Raw genomic sequence first — 17,880 nt, 5'->3', positions numbered from 1 at the left:
GACGAAGGGAGAGGAAGTCGGAGCTGCTGGAGCCGACGAAGGGAGGGGAAGGCGAAGCTGCTGTCGTCGATGAAGGGAGAGGAAGCCGGAGTTGCTGTCGTCGACGAAGGGAGGGAAAGCCGGAGCTACTGTCGTCGACGAAGGGAGGGGACGGAGCTACGGTGATTCAGTCGGCGGTGGACCACGTCGAAGATGGCGGAGTGGACGGAGATGATGGAGGACCACGTTGGAGATGGCGGAAATGTCACAGATGGTGGAGATGGCTGCTGGGAGTTGCCGACGCTGAAGGTTTTTTTAGGGCACAGGAGATAGTAAACGTACGGGGGCGATTTTGGGAGGGCAAAGTAGAGTCACGGGCTGTGCATGTGTTTTTGACATTATTTAAGTTTTTGGTATTTAGTAAGTGGGACACCAGGACAAACAATTCTCGGGACAGAGGATCCGTTCTCAATTTTTATGGGGTTAGACATGTCATTCCAAGATTAGTTGACCCAAAGTCTAGATATCAAGTACTAATTTAAAAAATAATAGTATTTCAATCCTCCACGGGCATGGTAAGGTGTCACGGAGAATTCGTAGAGCACAATGGATCAATCCTCTGGAATATGCATAGAGGAAAATATTTTGTTGCGGGATTCATGGTTTGAATACCTGATTTTGAGAATTATGCTTCCTGATATCTTCAGAACTAATCAATTCGAAAAATTGAATATCTAGAATAATAATAATAATAATAATAATAATAATAATAAATAAATAAAAAAGAGAGTATTTCACATGTTAAATAATAAATAGGGTGTTGTTTTGATAATTTTAGAAATAAGAATATTTTTTTGACGATATAGATAATTAGGGACGTCATGAGTCATGAACCAACTCATATTAATTTGTATGTTAGCTAACTTTGCAATGCCAATTCCTATTGATGTGTGAGGACCATCACTGGTTAGCACTTTTTCTAGAAATTTTTCTATGTGATATTTATTAATAATTGGCCTTTCCTATCCTTAGCTATATTTTATGCGACATGAATTTGAAGTTACAAAGATCTCTAAGCATTTTAGCACGATGGTACAAATCAATTTAACAAGAAGAAAAAAAATAATTATAGTGACTAGAGGGATATTTGTCTTAACAATTTGCATTGGTTGGGTAAGAGAATGGAGCGATTTAACATAAAATCTTCCTTTATTGACCTCGATAAAATTGAGTTATTAAGGGGAAAAAACAAAATATTGTTGAAACTATATGGCTCTACGACTTCCTTTGAGGCTACTAGAAGGGCTTTAGACTAGTTGTCGTTCAAAGTACCACATAATACTATAGAAGTTTAAGTCAGTGAATCTCTCCCCTCAATTGAAAAGTAACTATCAACTCAATGAAATGGAATTCAAAGACGGTTGGTATAATGATGCTCCCAAATTTTTAGGTTCAATTGAATTTTATTGATGAATTTGACAGTTATGTTTATGTGATGTGTGCGTCAAGTGTGTAAGAATTGATAGAGTGCACATGAAGCTATTAGAGTGTGTGTGGATGGGGTTGTCGGAGGTGAGGTGAAGAATGACATGGAGTAAGTTTATGAGGCTTGGTACATTAGCGGGACCAAGAAACCCATGCAAGGTGGAAGACGACATGATTTGTTGATGGCATGCTTGACCTTAATTAGAGGGAGAGGAGTTTACATGCGTTGTTCATATTAAGAGCATGCAATGAAATAATAAATATTTATTCACTGGAAAGTACTATTGGACAAAAGTTGATTATGTTCGTCCTACAAGTAGTTAGAGACACTCAGGAACAACGTTCAAGCATCTTCATCGACACACAGAGCTCATCTTACCCCTTTGCAAATGCCATAACTTACCCTTTTCAAATGGGAATCACTGGAATAATTTTTTTTTATAATTCCGGAAGTAGACCAGATTCGTCTATCCAGTAAATTCGAAGTACAACATAAACACAATCAAGCACTTGTCGCAGAGGTTGCATCAAAACATGCCAAGAATAAAATAGCAACCAGAATCTTTGAGGGCATTTGCAAGAAGCAGCAAAATCTTATTGGCACTTGGAAAGGTTCCCCATGCAATCAGGCTTGGGGGCCGTTGCATTGTAGTAAGGCAAACAAATGGAAGTAAACAGAAATTTGAACCTTGCAATCAGTCTGCTCCCGGTGTCGTCCTCATCCATCTTCTCAAGCCAGCTCCGACTTCCTTCATGTCGTCTACCTGTTCAATTTATCATCATTGATTGTGAAGTTTAACATGAACTGGGAATTTCTAGAAGCTCGAAAAAGATCTTCGAGATCGACTTTCTGAGATTCATGGTGATAAATGCATCCCAGGGCTTTACACAGAATTTAAAATGAGTTTTTTTTTTGGGGATCCAGAAACTAAAAACCAATTCAAGGACTTACTGTTCTGATGCCAGCGGCGAGGAGAGCGCTGCGGACGGCGGTGGAGCCGGCACCGACGAAGAGGGTTGCAATGGCGAAGGCCTTGAAGGGCATTGACGCTCCGCTTCCGCAATAACCTCGCCGGTACCATGCGATCCCGGCTGTCAGTTGGGCGGAGCTGGCCGCAGCCCACCAGGGCCACCGGAGGCCCGTTTCTTCCATCTCCCCTCCGCCTATTCCCTCGCGATTTAATCGGTTTGCAACCAATCGAAGCTGTCGATCGGCTTCTAGGGTTCCGGTTTTCTCTATTTCGTGACCGTCTAATAAACCCTGGGAAGCCAAGAGCTAACCGTTTCTTAAATGTATCTCGAGGTGAACTTACCATATTTTACAGGATGAACGACCACCATGGATGGGCCTGAAAAGAACATATCAGATGCATTTTGGCCCATCCGATCAGTGCACTCCGTTACATATGGTCACAATTGGTGTCCAGATACATTTTATTATCCGAACTAGGGTGAAGGGCTCCCGAAATCGTTCCTCATTCCTTCTATTCATATCAATTTCCAGTGTAAAAATTCAATCTTGTGATGTAGATTATTGTTTGGGCCATCAAAGCTGTTAATAGATCACGAAAGCTTTGTTTTCCTTTGGACTGTTGGATTCAATCAGGTGTTGAAGCTTGATGGAACTCATGGATCCGGTAGTGGAGATCCGTCATCGAACATACTTTGCCGTGGTGGAAGGCTGCCCCGCCTGTGAGGAGCTACGTTGTGCTGGCACAGGTGAGTGATTGGAACCGTTCACTTGAAATCATTCTAGTAGTTTATATAAATCTTGTTTTGGCATTTTGGAAAAAATCTGTGAGCGATTCTATACGCTAGCTGAAACCAACTAGGACCTTAAAATCTTTCTTTGCTTGTAAAACTGGAGGTCAAAAGAAATGTGAAGTAAACATAAATTCATAAGTGAGTAACTATGAAAAATATGTATGGATTATACTTTTTATTATCCAAGAAGTTTAGTGAGTTATAATTTTCATTTCAACTTTAGGGTACTGCTGCAAGCATATAGTCAAGTACTGAATTTGTATCCAACTTGAGTAATTTCTCACTTATTTACAATTAGAAAATTCACTTCTACAATTAGAAAATTCACCGAGAAGTGAATTACTAGAGCGAAATTCTCATAGCACGGGCTAAAGTCCTTGTAGGTGATAACAACTATATAACATCACATGCAAAATAAATATTGATTGCGCACGGCCTGCACTACCACCTCTATGGGCGGCCAGAAGCTTTAATAAAAGACTATTGTCTTTCACTTTTAAGTATGATTAGTTTGAGGGTTCTATGTCACCATTTAATATCAGTTTTGTTGATTTAATAATATATTAAGGATTTTAAGAGCTAAGTAATAATAAGTATAAAGCAAAAAAGTAATAGAATAAAATTAATCTCAAATGTGGAAGGCGAAGCAATTTAAAGAATATGTGCCAATAGAAAGATAAGTAATTAGAGCATCTATTATAGGTTAAACCCCGCCGGCCCGCCCAAATGTGATCCACATGTTACAACACATAAAAGGTTATAAAATCAGTAACATTGTATTTTAATTCATGATAAATCCATTTTATGTTTTGCTAAAACTATTGGTCCCAAACCTAGATAAAAAATGTTGAGGATTGTGTTAGATTGTTGGCCAACGTCAATCTACAAATCTTGTATTAATGGATCTATCAAACTAATGTGCTAATACTAGGTCCTTCTCCAGAAGGAACGTATTTTACGGTCCGATTCTAATGTCTCGGCAAAGATCGTTACTTCTTCATGAGAACTTGGTTGTAATGTTAAATATGTAAGAGTCATAAGTTGGATAAGAACAAATATGATAAGAATACCTATTGTCTTAGATTTGGAATGTGTAACATAGGAATACTCACTGGTAAAGCAATGGAGGTAGTGGATACGATGATTAGAAGAATAATTAATATTTTATGTTTACAAGAGACAAAATAGGTATGAGAGAAAACAAAGACTATAGAGTTTTCAGGTTTTAAGTTATGATGATATACAGGAAGGATTAAAATAAGAAATAAAGTAGTTACTGCTGTACATAGTTCATTAAAAGATAAAATAGTAGGAGCAGTCAAGAAGGGGATAAGATTATAACTCTCAAGTTAGTGGTGGTGAAAGAAACTATTAATGTAATTAGCATATATGCACCTCATGTAAAATTAGATGAAGATATCAAATATAGGTTTTGGGAAGACCTAGATGAGATGGTACAAAAAAAATCCAACCAAACGAAATGATTTTAATAGGAGAAGATCTAAATGAGCATGTAGGAGTAAGAAATGAGGAATATGGTAAGCTGCATGAGGGTTATGGTTTTGGAACTAGAAATGAAGAAGAAAAAAAACTATATTGGATTTTGTGATAGTATATGAACTTGTAACAACTAATACATTTTTTAAGAAAAGAGAAGAACACTTGATGCGTTTAAAAGTGGGAATAATAAATTACAAAATGACTTTTTTATAGTTAGTTGGAAGAATAGAAAAATCTATAAAAATTACAAAGTCATTTTTAGAGAAAACTTAATTACCCAATATATATTAGTAGTGTTAAATATGCACTTCAAGCATAATATCAATAGAAGAAAAATATGCATGATTCTTTGAATCAAGTGGTATAAGTTAATAACTAACTTTTTTTAATCCCTTTTTACAAAATATTCACGGCATATTATCTCTATACTTAAAATCTTTTACTTATTTATTTTATTCATAAAGATCTATTGATAAGGAGCCAAAGTAGATTTAGCCATGGTTTTAAATTTCAATGTTAGTCGACATGAGTAAAAAGAATTTATTCCGCTTGTCGACCGACACACAAAAAGGCATGAGATAATTTTCACCTCATAAGCGACAAGATAATTTGCTAAAGGAGTCAGTTAGTCGTGTACCTCGACAAAGTTAGTCGGATGAGCTAAAGTACTCTGCCAAAGCACTCTGGATGCAAGTGGCTTGCAACTCCAAACACAACATGTGAGAGGCACCCTGATGATGGATTTCCTCCTCTGTGAGTGATGAAGCAATGTGCAAGGCTAGGGTTCCTACATAATGAGACATTTTTAGGTTTTAGCATTTGACTACTCTTTCCTCACCTCATCTGCCTCTTCCTCCTTTTTCTTCATCGTGTTTGCCTCCTCTCCTACCTCATACTCCTTGTTCGCCGTCCGATCTCTTTCTCCTCTTTTATTTCTTTCTTGTCCTTTGGATAGGGTTAGAGTGTAAATACCCTGTGGTAGTTTGATGTGATCAACCAAGTCAAGTTAGGTCCTGTTGTCATTTGATGTCTTGTGTTTAAGTGTGCATGAACTTAAGAGCACAGGAAGTCGTGCGAAAGACGCAACTAGCGAGAAGGATGACACGGAAGAGAGTCTACAGGCTCGGTGTGTACGAGGGACAAGGCGTTGCGGAAGAGTATGCTGGTGGATGAGAAGGAAGCGCGCAACATTTCCGAGGGACGAGAAGCCGGAGCGGAAGGTTGCTCGAGAAGGGCAGAAAATAGTTTGGATGAGCCATATTCTGGATGACCGAAATCACCCAAGCGAGCGGAGCCAGAGCGGAAGACCCGACCAGAAAGTTAATTTAATTTGGAGTTGACTGGAATCCGGGAGCCCAGACCTCTTTTGTCCAATCGAGGGCGCCTTGGCGAGGTGCCCCTGGTCGAAGGCTGTCCGGGCGCTCGGAGGTGTTCCAGGCGTAGCTGTTTTGTGTAGCCGTTGTGATGTGAATAAAGTTTTATCCACACCCAGGCGTCCAGACCGCTCGACCAATGAGCTATAAATAGAACCCTGGTCTTCTCCTTCAGAACAACATACTATATTTTACTTCTAGTTTTGTTTTTAGTTTGCGAGCTTAATTTTCATGTACGAGGCTTCTCCACCTCCGACGTTTTGTTCGAGAAGGAGATTTGTCTACTGAGCTGACTTTCCTTAGAGTAGCAATCCTCTGATTGCCAACCAAATAAAAATTCATTTGTCCCGTACTTGTTTCATTTCATTCTTTATTCTTTAAAGTGTGTAATTGTGCTAAAGCTTGATTGTTTGAGAAAGGTATTCTTTTTGGCTTGTTTTGTTGTGCAGGGCAATTCACCCCCTCTTATCGATCGTAAGAGACCAACAAGTGGTATCAGAGCCTAACCTCTTTAGAAGGACTAACCGCCGATCGAAGCACAGAAGACGATGGTCGGACCAAGCATCTACCCTCCTAAGTTCGAGGGAGAGTTCATGACTTGAAGAAAGAAAATGGAGGTATTCTTCAAAACAAGTTTTAAATTATTAATAATTATGAAGTATGATTTTGTAGCACTGAAGGATCAGCAAGGGAATGATAAAGAAGAACATCAATGGACGAAAAAGAAGCAAGACGATTTTATGGCAAACGACAAGGCAGAATTTTATCTGCTGAGCATTTTATTGCCACAAGAAGTCAACCGGATCGGAGCCTACGAGTCAGCCAAGGAGTTCTGGAGAAATTCTTGAAACTACACGAAGGGACCTCGAAGGCAAAACTCGCGAGACGGGACATGCTCCGGAACCAAATCTGCAACCTCCGGTTAGAACAAGGTGAAACCGTCGCACACCTCCACTCGAGGATCAAAGAACTCATCACCAGACTCACGAATCTCAAAGAAAAGGTAACCAACCAAGATTTGCTAAGGTATGCGCTTAACACTTCCCCTAGAATATATGAATGGTTAACCCTAGTAGATGGATATTAAATCTCTAGGGACCTAGAGGTAAGTCCTTTAGAGGAATTATTTTCTATATTTGAAGTACATGAAACTAGATGTGCAGATCTGAAGAAGAAGCCCAAACAAAATATTGCCTTAAAGGCAAATATCGATGAACGAGAATTCGAAACTTCTCTTGACGATGATGAAACGACATTTATGGTAAGGAAGTTTAAAAAAATTCTTTAAAGCTAATAAATTCAATCAAGTGCAAACCAAAAGAAGAAAAAGAAGAGTGAGGTGCTATCATTGCAATGAAAGGCATATCAAAGACAACTGCCCAAAATTGAAAAATAAGAATAAAGACAAGGACAAAAAATCAACCCAGAAGAAGCACAAAAACTAAAGGCGATGATCCGGTGGTAAGGAAGGGGGACCCTCATGGGCGGAGGGTCAAAGGCACGTGGAGGTCAACCCCAAGTTCGCGCCGAACGGAAGCATGCCAGGCCGAACGGAAGGTTGCCGCGCCGAACGGAAGCATGTCGGGCCGAACGGAAGCATGCCGGGCCGAACGGAAGCATGCCGGGCCGAACGGAAGCATGTTGGGTCGAACGGAAGGCAACCCGACCATAGCCGGGGTTCCGACGCTCAGGTTGAACAGAGTCGTATGGCCGAGCGGGTAGCCCGCTCGGCCGAAGGCATAAAGTAGCAACACTGCGAACAGTCCACACAACATAAGACCGGTCGGACGTAAGGGGATTGCCGACCGGACGGACACTCGAGATGGAGTAAGAATAGACAACAGGATAAGGAAACATCCTCTGACAACGAGGTGTTCTGTTGTCCTATCGAAGACATGATTGGACTGTAGCAGTATGGCGTCAGGTAAGCTTTCTGAGAGACACATACCGAGGTATGGGCCGCGGACACGTACATGCCTCGGTGGACGTGTAGGAGCTCTTTCACCGCTCTATATAAAGAGCCGCATACTTCGCCGGAGGTACGCGTTAAGCAACTTTGGAGCCACTTTTTTCACTGCTAGCTTGCCTGACTTGAGCGTCGGAGGGTCGTAGCCGGGAATCCCTTCCCGGCCCGACTTCTTTGCAGGTTCGCTGGAGTGCCGTCCGACCGGCCGAAGATCTACGTCAGCGACAAGGAGAGCACCACGTGCCCAGCGTCCGTTGATTCAGCGATCCGGACAGGATCAATTTGGCGCCGTCTGTGGGAACGCTCCTACATCCGATCGGAAGAGATGGATGAAGCTGGACGACCACACATAGTGATGCTCTCCGTGGAGAAACTCGACGCTCTGATAGAGGCAAGAGTAGCTAGGCTTGTGGAGCAACAGAAGCAGAAGGCTCAAGTAAAAGGATAATGCAGCAGGCCGCCTCCACCTCTGGGGGGGCCGAGCGGCCATGGAGGACCGACCGAGAAGTTTCGCCATCCTCCTGGCCTTGATAAATTTCGACGAGTACATTATATCCACCTCACTCCACGGGTATTCGGGAGTTGAGAAATTGAGTCAGATCTTATGTTGATCGGCAGGTTAGTTTTTCAGATATAGTTTCTTCCGGGCATAGAATTCATCGTAATTTTCCGAAAGAAGGCCCGTGCCGTTCGGCCAGGCGTATATCATCGGAGCCAAAGGCTCGACAATGAAGGCCCCGAGCCATTCGGCCGGAGGTATAATATCCGAGCCAAGCGCTCGATGCCGAAGGCCCCAAGTCGTTCGACCGGAGGTATAATATTCGAGCCAAACGCTTGACGAGGAAGACCCCGAGCCGTTCGGCCGGGAGTATGTTATCCGAGCCAAAGGCTCGACAATGAAGGCCCCGAGCCGTTCGGCCGGAGGTATAGTATCCGAGCCAAAGGCTCGACAATGAAGGCCCCGAGCCGTTCGGCCGGAGGTATAGTATCAGGTATAGTATCCGAGCCAAAGGCTCGACAATGAAGGCCCTGAGCCGTTCGGCCGGAGGTATAGTAGCCGAGCCAAGCGCTCGATGCCGAAGGCCCCGAGTCGTTCGACCGGAGGTATAATATTCGAGCCAAACGCTTGACGAGGAAGGCCCCGCGTCGTTCGGTCAGGAGTACAGTATCTGAGCCCAGCGCTCGACAAAGAAGACCCCGAGCCGTTCGGCCGGGAGTATGTTATCCGAGCCAAAGGCTCGACAATGAAGGCCCCGATCCGTTTGGCCGGAGGTATAGTATCCGAGCCAAAGGCTCAACAATGAAGGCCCCGAGCCGTTCGGCCGGAGGTATAGTATCCGAGCCAAGCGCTCGATGCCGAAGGCCCCGAGTCGTTCGACCGGAGGTATAATATTCGAGCCAAACGCTTGACGAGGAAGACCCCGCGCCGTACGGCCAGGAGTACAGTATCGGAGCCCAGCGCTCGACAAGGAAGACCCCGAGCCGTTTGGCCGGGAGTATGTTATCCGAGCCAAAGGCTCGACAATGAAGGCCCCGAGCCGTTCGACCGGAGGTATAGTATCCGAGCCAAAGGCTCGACAATGAAGGCCCCGAGCCGTTCGGCCGGAGGTATAGTATCCGAGCCAAGCGCTCGATGCCGAAGGCCCCGAGTCGTTCGACCGGAGGTATAATATTCGAGCCAAACGCTTGACGAGGAAGACCCCGCGCCGTTCGGCCAGGAGTACAGTATCTGAGCCCAGCGCTCGACAAAGAAGACCCCGAGCCGTTCGGCCGGGAGTATGTTATCCGAGCCAAGCGCTCGACGAAGAAGACCCCGAGTCGTTCGGCCGGGAGTACGTTATCCGAGCTGGGTGAAAGGTGCGCTAAATGTAAATTTATATACATTTCGGTCGCCTATGTCCTTTTAATGCAGGAAGCAAAATTATAAAGATGGCAAATATCTTCACCGACCGGCTGTGTTAAAAGTAGTCTTAAAGGCCGTCGAGTTCCGACGTTAAAAATCGAGAGACGAGCCGGCGTCTATAAACCCTCCGAGCGGAAGACCGTCGAGCTCCGACGTTAAAAATCGAGAGACGAGCCGGCGTCTATAAATCTTCCGAGCGGAAGACCGTCGAGCTCCGACGTTAAATATCGAGAGACGAGCCGACGTCTATAAACGTCCGAGCGGAAGACCGTCGAGTTCCGACGTTAAATATCGAGAGACGAGCCGGTGTCTATAAATCCTCCGAGCGGAAGACCGTCGAGCTCCGACGTTAAATATCGAGAGACGAGCCGGCGTCTATAAACGTCCGAGCGGAAGACCGTCGAGCTCCGACGTTAAAAATCGAGAGACGAGCCGGCGTCTATAAACCCTCCGAGCGGAAGACCGTCGAGCTCCGACGTTAAATATTGAGAGACGAGCCGGCGTCTATAAACGTCCGAGCGGAAGACCGTCGAGCTCCGACGTTAAATATCGAGAGACGAGCCGGCGTCTATAAACGTCCGAGCGGAAGATCGTCGAGCTCCGACGTTAAATATCGAGAGACGAGCCGGCGTCTATAAACCCTCCGAGCGGAATACCGTCGAGCTCCGACGTTAAATATCGAGAGACGAGCCAGCGTCTATAAACGTCCGAGCGGAAGACCGTCGAGCTCTGACGTTAAATATCGAGAGACGAGCCGGCGTCTATAAACGTCCGAGCGGAAGACCGTCGAGCTCTGACGTTAAATATCGAGAGACGAGCCGACGTCTATAAACCCGCCGAGCGGAAAACCGTCGAGCTCCGACGTTAAAAATCGAGAGACGAGCCGGCGAACAACCTCTTTTGTCGAAACGAGATATATTTAGCCGAGCGGACTAGCTATATAAAATACTTCGTGAGAAATTCCTTGCAAAATGCAAGAGAGGTGGGATGAGAGGCGATTAACGAGGAGAAGCGGAGGATGGTTTCTTGGATGCGCCGCTCGGCACTACGGGCGTCCAGTCAGTCGGACTATGCGCCTCCTTCGACTAGACTTGAAGGGGAGGCATGTGATCCGGTGGTAAGGAAGGGGGACCCTCATGGGCGGAGGGTCAAAGACACGTGGAGGTCAACCCCAAGTTCGCGCCGAACGGAAGCATGCCAGGCCGAACGGAAGGTTGCCGCGCCGAACAGAAGCATGCCGGGCTGAACGGAAGCATGTCGGGCCGAACGGAAGCATGCCGGGTCGAACGGAAGCATGCCGGGCCGAACGGAAGCATGCCGGGCCGAACGGAAGCATGCCGGGCCGAACGGAAGCATGCCGGGCCGAACGGAAGGCAACCCGACCATAGCCGGGGTTCCGATGCTCAGGTTGAACAGAGTCGTATGGCCGAGCGGGTAGCCCGCTCGGCCGAAGGCACAAAGTAGCAACACTGCGAACAGTCCACACAACATAAGACCGGTCGGACGTAAGGGGATTGCCGACCGGACGGACACTCGAGACGGAGTAAGAATAGACAACAGGACAAGGAAACATCCTCTGACAACGAGGTGTTCTGTTGTTCCATCGAAGACATGATTGGACTGTAGCAGTATGGCGTCAGGTAAACTTTCTGACAGACACATACCGAGGTATGGGCTGCGGACACGTACGCGCCTCGGTGGACGTGTAGGAGCTCTTTCACCGCTCTATATAAAGAGCCGCATACTTCGCCGGAGGTACGCGTTAAGCAACTTTGGAGCCACTTTTTTCATTGCTAGCTTGCCTGACTTGAGCGTCGGAGGGTCGTCGCGGGGAACCCCTTCCCGGCCGACTTCTTTGCAGGTTCGCCGGAGTGCCGTCCGACCGGTCGAAGATCCACGGTAGCAGTCGAAGAGCGCCCCGTGCCCAGCGTCCGTTGATTCAGCATTCGGACAGGATCAGGCGATATGGGACGAAACACCGTCATCAGATTCAGAAGTTGTAGCCTATGCCGGACTTGCACTGATGGCAAGTCACCAAGAAGACAATCAAGTAAGCACATCCGAGATAAGCATCGAGAGTATCGATGAAGGGGGAGCAATGTCACGTTAGAAGAAAGCAACACGGGGAGCTTCAGAAAATGAGATCGATAAAGTAAGTCAAGTACGATCTCTACCTCTTGACCAGTTATTTAAATTTTATTAAAATTTTATCAAAAAATTCCTGTTAATTAAAAAATGATAAAAAAATTATTAAAAGAAAATAATAAGTTAAAAGGAATCTTGGTAAAATCTCGTCGATTAGAAGATTTCGACAAACATAAAATTCAAAATGAAAAATTGAAAATAAAAATAAAAAATTTAAAGAATTCTGTATGTTCGAATATAGGTATTTCAAAATTTAAAAGACTAAACTGACACTTTAGATATCATAAGGGTCAAATTAAAAGAATATCACAAAAATATCACAAATATATTCTGAGAAATTTTTTGATTAATCTGGTAGGAAGGAATTTATATTGGTTCTAAAATCATGCTTAGATTAAATGTTTATGCATGTCTTACTTTTAAATTTTGATGCATGTTTTTTTTAATTGATTAACATTGTAAATAAATTGTTTCATTTAATTTATATTTGAAATTAACTAGATATTAATTTTTCCAAGAAAGATAATTTAATTATTTATCTGTAGAAAAAATTTCATAATTTTCTATTCATTACATTATTTCTTATGAATTTCTAAGAAAAATAATGTTTTTCAATTTAAAATTTTTCCGTAGAGTTATTTTTGAAAAAATTATTTTTCTATGAAAATTCATCATATTCTCTATCAAAGAAAATATTTATAAATTTTTTTTTTTTTTGACCATTATTGAATTTTCTGTGAATTTCTATCAAAATACTAATTTTTAATGTTAAAAATTCTTGAACATGCAATTTTTGAAATTTTTTTTTTTCTGACAAAACAATTACACTATTACACTTTCAGAAATTTTTTCAAGATTTGTTGAACTTAAAAACTATTTTTAATGCAATGTTTAAAAAAAATGTTTTTATGTAGAAAAGAATTTATTACTGCTTAAATTAATTTTAATTTTTCGTGAAAATTTTATCTCTGTTTTGGATATGTCTGTTTAACCATTATAAAAATTTTCAAAATTTTCCCATGAATAAAAATATTTTTTTTCAAATTATTTTTTTTTCAAAAATAGTTTATAAATTGTAAAATTCAGATTTTTAAAATTTAAAGTTTATGATTTTTTTGAATGGTAGTTACTGTATTTTTATCCCTTAGACTCTGTTATGATTTATTTCAAATTATACCCTATTTTTAATGTGATTAAAGGGGTAGAATTAGAGGTTAAGTCTAGGGGGAGGGTACATCTTGATTTTTGCACATTTTTTTTTAATTGCAAAATTTATACTAATTACCTTACTATTATTTGTTTAGTTTACATCAAAAAGGGAGAGATTGTAAGTGTCCCGTGGTAGTTTTGATATAATCAACCAAGTAAAGTTAAGTCCTGTTGTCTTTTGATGCCTTGTGTCTAAGTGTGTAGGAACTTAGGAGCACAGGAAGTCGAGCGAAAGACGCAGCTAGCGAGAAGGACGACACGGAAGAGAGTCAACGGGCTCGATGTGTCTGAGGGATGAGGCACGACGAAAGAATACGTTGGTGGATGAGAAGGAAGCGCGCGGTGTTTCCGAGGGACGAGAAATCGGAGCGGAAGGTTGCTCGAGAAGACTGGAAAATGGTTCGGATGAGCCCTATTCCGGATAGCCGAAATCACCCAAGCGTGCGGAGCCGAAACGGAAGACCCGGACAAAAAGTCAACATGGAGTTAACTAGAGTTCGGGCGTCCGAACCTCTTTTGTCCAGCGGGGGGTGCCTTGGCGAGGCGCCCCTGGTCGAAGGTGGTCCGAGCGCCCAGAGCTGTTCCAGGCGCCTGAACCAAATAAAATATATCTTCACCCGTTTTGCGTAACCTTTGCGATGTGGATAAAGTTTTATCCACACCTAGGCGTCCGGAGCCCTTCTAGGCACTCGAACCACTCGACCGGTGGGCTATAAATAGAGCTCTGGTCTTCTCCTTCAGAACAACACACTCTGTAATTCACTTCTAGTTCTGTTTTTAGTTACGAGCTTAATTTTCGTGTATGAGGCTTCCCAGCCTCCGACATTTTGTTCGAGAGGGAGATTTGTCTACTGAGCCGACTTTCTTTAGAGTAGCAATCCTTTGATTGTCAATCAAGTAAAAATTCATTTATCTCGTACTTGTTTCATGTGTATTGTGCTAAAGCTCGATTGTTTGAGAAAGGTATTCTTTTTGGCTTGTTTTGTTGTGTAGGGTCGCAAGGGACCAACAAGTGGTATCATAGCCCAACTGTTTCAGAAGGATTAACCGCCGACCGAAGAAGACGATAACCGTACAGAGCATCTACCTGCCTAAGCTCGAGGGGGAGTTCGCGACTTAGAGAAAGAAAATGGAGGTACTCTTTAAAACAGATTTTAAATTATTAATAATTATGAAGAATGATTGTATAACACCGAAGGATCAGCAAAGGAACGACAAAGAACATCAATGGATGAAAAAGGAGTAAGCCGACTTCGTGGCAAACAGCAAGGAATTTCATCTGCTGAGCGTTTTATCGGATCAGAGCTTACGAGTCAGCTAAGGAGCTCTGAGAGAAATTCCTGGAACTACACGAAGGAACCTCAAATGCAAAACTCGCGAGATGGGATTTGCTCCGGAATTAGATTAGCGACCTTCGGCTAGAAGAAGGCGAAACTATCGCACACTTCTACTCGAGGATCAAAGAACTCATCACCGGACTCACGAATCTCATAGAAAAATAACCAACCGAGATTCGCTAAGGTATGCGCTTAACATTTTCCTTAGAACATTCGAATGGTTAAGCCTAGTAGATGCATATTACATCTCTAGGGACCTAGAGGTAAGTACTTTAGAGGAATTATTTTCTACATTTGAAGTACAGGAAACTAAATGTGTAGATTTGAAGAAGGAGCCCAAACAAAATATTGCCTTAAAGGCAAAAAAACGATGAACTAGAGTCTGAAACTTCTCTCGATGATGACAAAACGACATTTATGGTAAGGAAGTTTAAAAAGTTCTTTAAAGCTAATAAATTGAATCAAGTGCAGGCTAAAAGAAGAAAAAGAAGAGTGAGGTGCTATCATTGCAATTAAGAAGGGTATGTCAAAGACAACTGCTCAAAATTAAAGAACAAGGATAAAGACAAGGACAAAAGACCAACCCAGAAGAAGCACAAAAATCTAAAGGCGACATTGGACGAAACGTCGCCATTAGATTCAGAAGTCATAGCCTATGCCAGACTTGCATTGATGGCAAGTCACCAAGAAGACAATCAAGCAAGCATATTCAAGATGAGTATCGAGAGTCTCGAAAAAGGAGGAGCAACGTCGAAAGAAAACAACATTACAGGGGGAGCTTCAGAAAATGAGATCGACAAGGTAAGTCAGGTACGGTCTCTACCTCCTGACCAGTTATTTAAATTTATTAAAATTTTAGCAAAAATTCTTGTTAATTAGAAAATAATAATAAAAAATTATTAAAAAAAATAATGAGTTAAAAGGAACCTTAGCAACATCTTGTCGATTAGAAGATTTCGACAAATTAAAAATTGGAAATGAAAAATTAAAAGTAGAAATAGAAAATTTAAAAAATTCTGCATGTTCGAATATAACTATTTCAAATTTTAAAGGACTAAACTAGCACTTTAGATATCATAAGGGTAAAATTAGACGAATATCACATAAATATATTATGATGATCCGGTAGGAACTTATATTGGGTTCCAAAATCATGTTTAGATTAAATGTTTATGCATGTCTTACTTTTAAATTTTGATGCATATTTTTTTTAAAAAATTGATTAAAATTCTAAATAAATTGTTTCATTTAATTTATGTTCAAAATTAATTAGATATTAATTTTTCCAAGAAACATGATTTAATTACTTATCCGTAGAAAAACTTTCATAATTTTCTGTTGATTACATTATTTCTTATGAATTTTCTAACAAAAATCATATTTTTTTAATTTAAAATTTTTTAGTAGAGTTATTTTTGAAAAATTTATTTTTCTATGAAAATTCATAATGTTCTCTGTCAAATAATTTTTTTTTGAAATTTTTTTTGATAGTTATTGAATTTTCTGTTAATTTTCTATCAAAATACCAATTATTAATATTAAAAATTCTTGAACGTGCAATTTTTGAAAATTTATTTTTTTCTGACAAAACAATTGCTCTATTACACTTTTAGAATTTTTTTCAAGATATGTTGAACTTAAAAATTATTTTTAATGTAATTTTTAAATAAAATATATCTTTATGTAGAAAAGAATTTATTACTGTTTAAATTAATTTTAATTTTTCGTGAAAATTTTATCGCTGATTTGGATATGTTTGTTCAACTATTATAAATTTTTTTAGAATTTTTCACGAATAAAAATATTTTTTTCAAATTATGTTTTTTTTTCAAAAATGGTTTATAAATTGTAAAAATCCAGATTTTCGAAATTTAAAGTTCATGATTTTTCTAGATGATAGTCAGTATTTTTATCCCTTAGACTCTGTTTCAAGTTATACCCCTATTTTTAATGTGATCAAAAGGGTAGAATTAGAGGTTAAGTATAAGGGGAGGGTACATCTTGATTTTTGCCCATTTTTTTTAATTGCAAAATTTATACTAATTACCTTACTGTTATTTGTTTTAGTTTACCCTAACTTAACTTGGTTTGCTCATATCAAAAAGGGGGAGAGTGTAAGTACCCCGTGGTAGTTTTGATGTAATCAACTAATTAAAGTTAGGTTCTGTTGTCTTTTGATGTCTTGTGCCTAAGTGTACAGGAACTTAGGAGCACAGGAAGTCGAGTGAAAAACGCAGCTAGCGAGAAGGACGACATGGAAGAGAGTCGACGGGTTCGGTGCCTTTGAGGGATGAGACGCTGCGGAAGAATACGCTGTTGACGAGAAGGAAACGCGTGGCGTTTTTGAGGAACAAGAAGCCGGAGCATAAGGTTGCTCGAGAAGGTCGGAAAATGGGTTCGGGTGAGCTCTATTCTGGATGGTCAAAATCACCCAAGCGAGCGGAGTCAGAGTGGAAGACTCGGACAGAAAGTCAACGTGGAGTTGACTAGAGTCCGAGCGTCCGGAGCCATTCTGGGCTCTTGGATCTCTTTTGTCCAGCAAGGGGCGCCTTGGCAAGGTGCCCTTGGTCGAAGTTGTTCTAGGCGCCTGGAGCTGTTCCAGCTCCTGGAGCAGATAAAATATATCTTCGTTCGTTTTGCGTAGCTGTTGTGATGTGGATAAGGTTTTATCCACACCAAGGCGCCCGGAGCCCTTCCAGGCACCCGGAGCCCTTCCAGGCACCCGGAGCCCTTTCAAGCGTCCGGACCGCTCGACTAGTGGGCTATAAATAGAGCCTTGGTCTTCTCTTTCCGAACAACACACTATGCACTTCACTTTTAGTTCTGTTTTTAGTTTACAAGCTTAATTTCCATATACGAGGCTTCTCCGCCTTTGACGCTTTGTTCGAGAAGGAAATTTGTCTGCTGAGCCGACTTTCCTTGGAGTAGCAATCCTCTGATTGCCAACCAAGTAACAACTCGTTTGTCTCGTACTTGTTTCATTTCATTCTTTATTCTTTAAAGTGTATAATTGTGCTAAAGCCCGATTGTTTGAAAAAGGCATTGTTTTTGGCTTGTTTTGTTGTGCAGGGCAATTCACTCCCCCCGTAAGGGACCAACATGGAGGTCGACATAGCTACTGACACTGACACTAAAATCCAACACAATCGATGCCTCTACTTCCAGATGGAGATCGAAACTCTAGCTCAGAACGAGATTTCAAACATTGGATTTACCCAC

The 17,880-nt window shown here is 41.7% G+C and overlaps 1 protein-coding gene across 1 annotated transcript; it reads right to left on the bottom strand.

The window, feature by feature from the left end:
• Positions 1-1,879: 1,879 nt before the first annotated feature.
• LOC121973406 lies at positions 1,880-2,751 on the bottom strand. The gene is made up of 2 exons (XM_042524851.1): positions 2,417-2,751; positions 1,880-2,228 (listed from the first exon to the last, which is right to left on the bottom strand). The coding sequence occupies exons 1-2, from the start codon at positions 2,615-2,617 to the stop codon at positions 2,160-2,162; spliced, it is 270 nt and encodes an 89-aa protein (XP_042380785.1). The 5' UTR covers positions 2,618-2,751; the 3' UTR covers positions 1,880-2,159.
• Positions 2,752-17,880: the final 15,129 nt, after the last annotated feature.

Source organism: Zingiber officinale, chromosome 4A (assembly GCF_018446385.1).
Source record: "Zingiber officinale cultivar Zhangliang chromosome 4A, Zo_v1.1, whole genome shotgun sequence".
In the NCBI taxonomy this organism is placed as follows: domain Eukaryota; kingdom Viridiplantae; phylum Streptophyta; class Magnoliopsida; order Zingiberales; family Zingiberaceae; genus Zingiber; species Zingiber officinale.
This window is presented reverse-complemented; position numbering and strand designations above follow the sequence as displayed.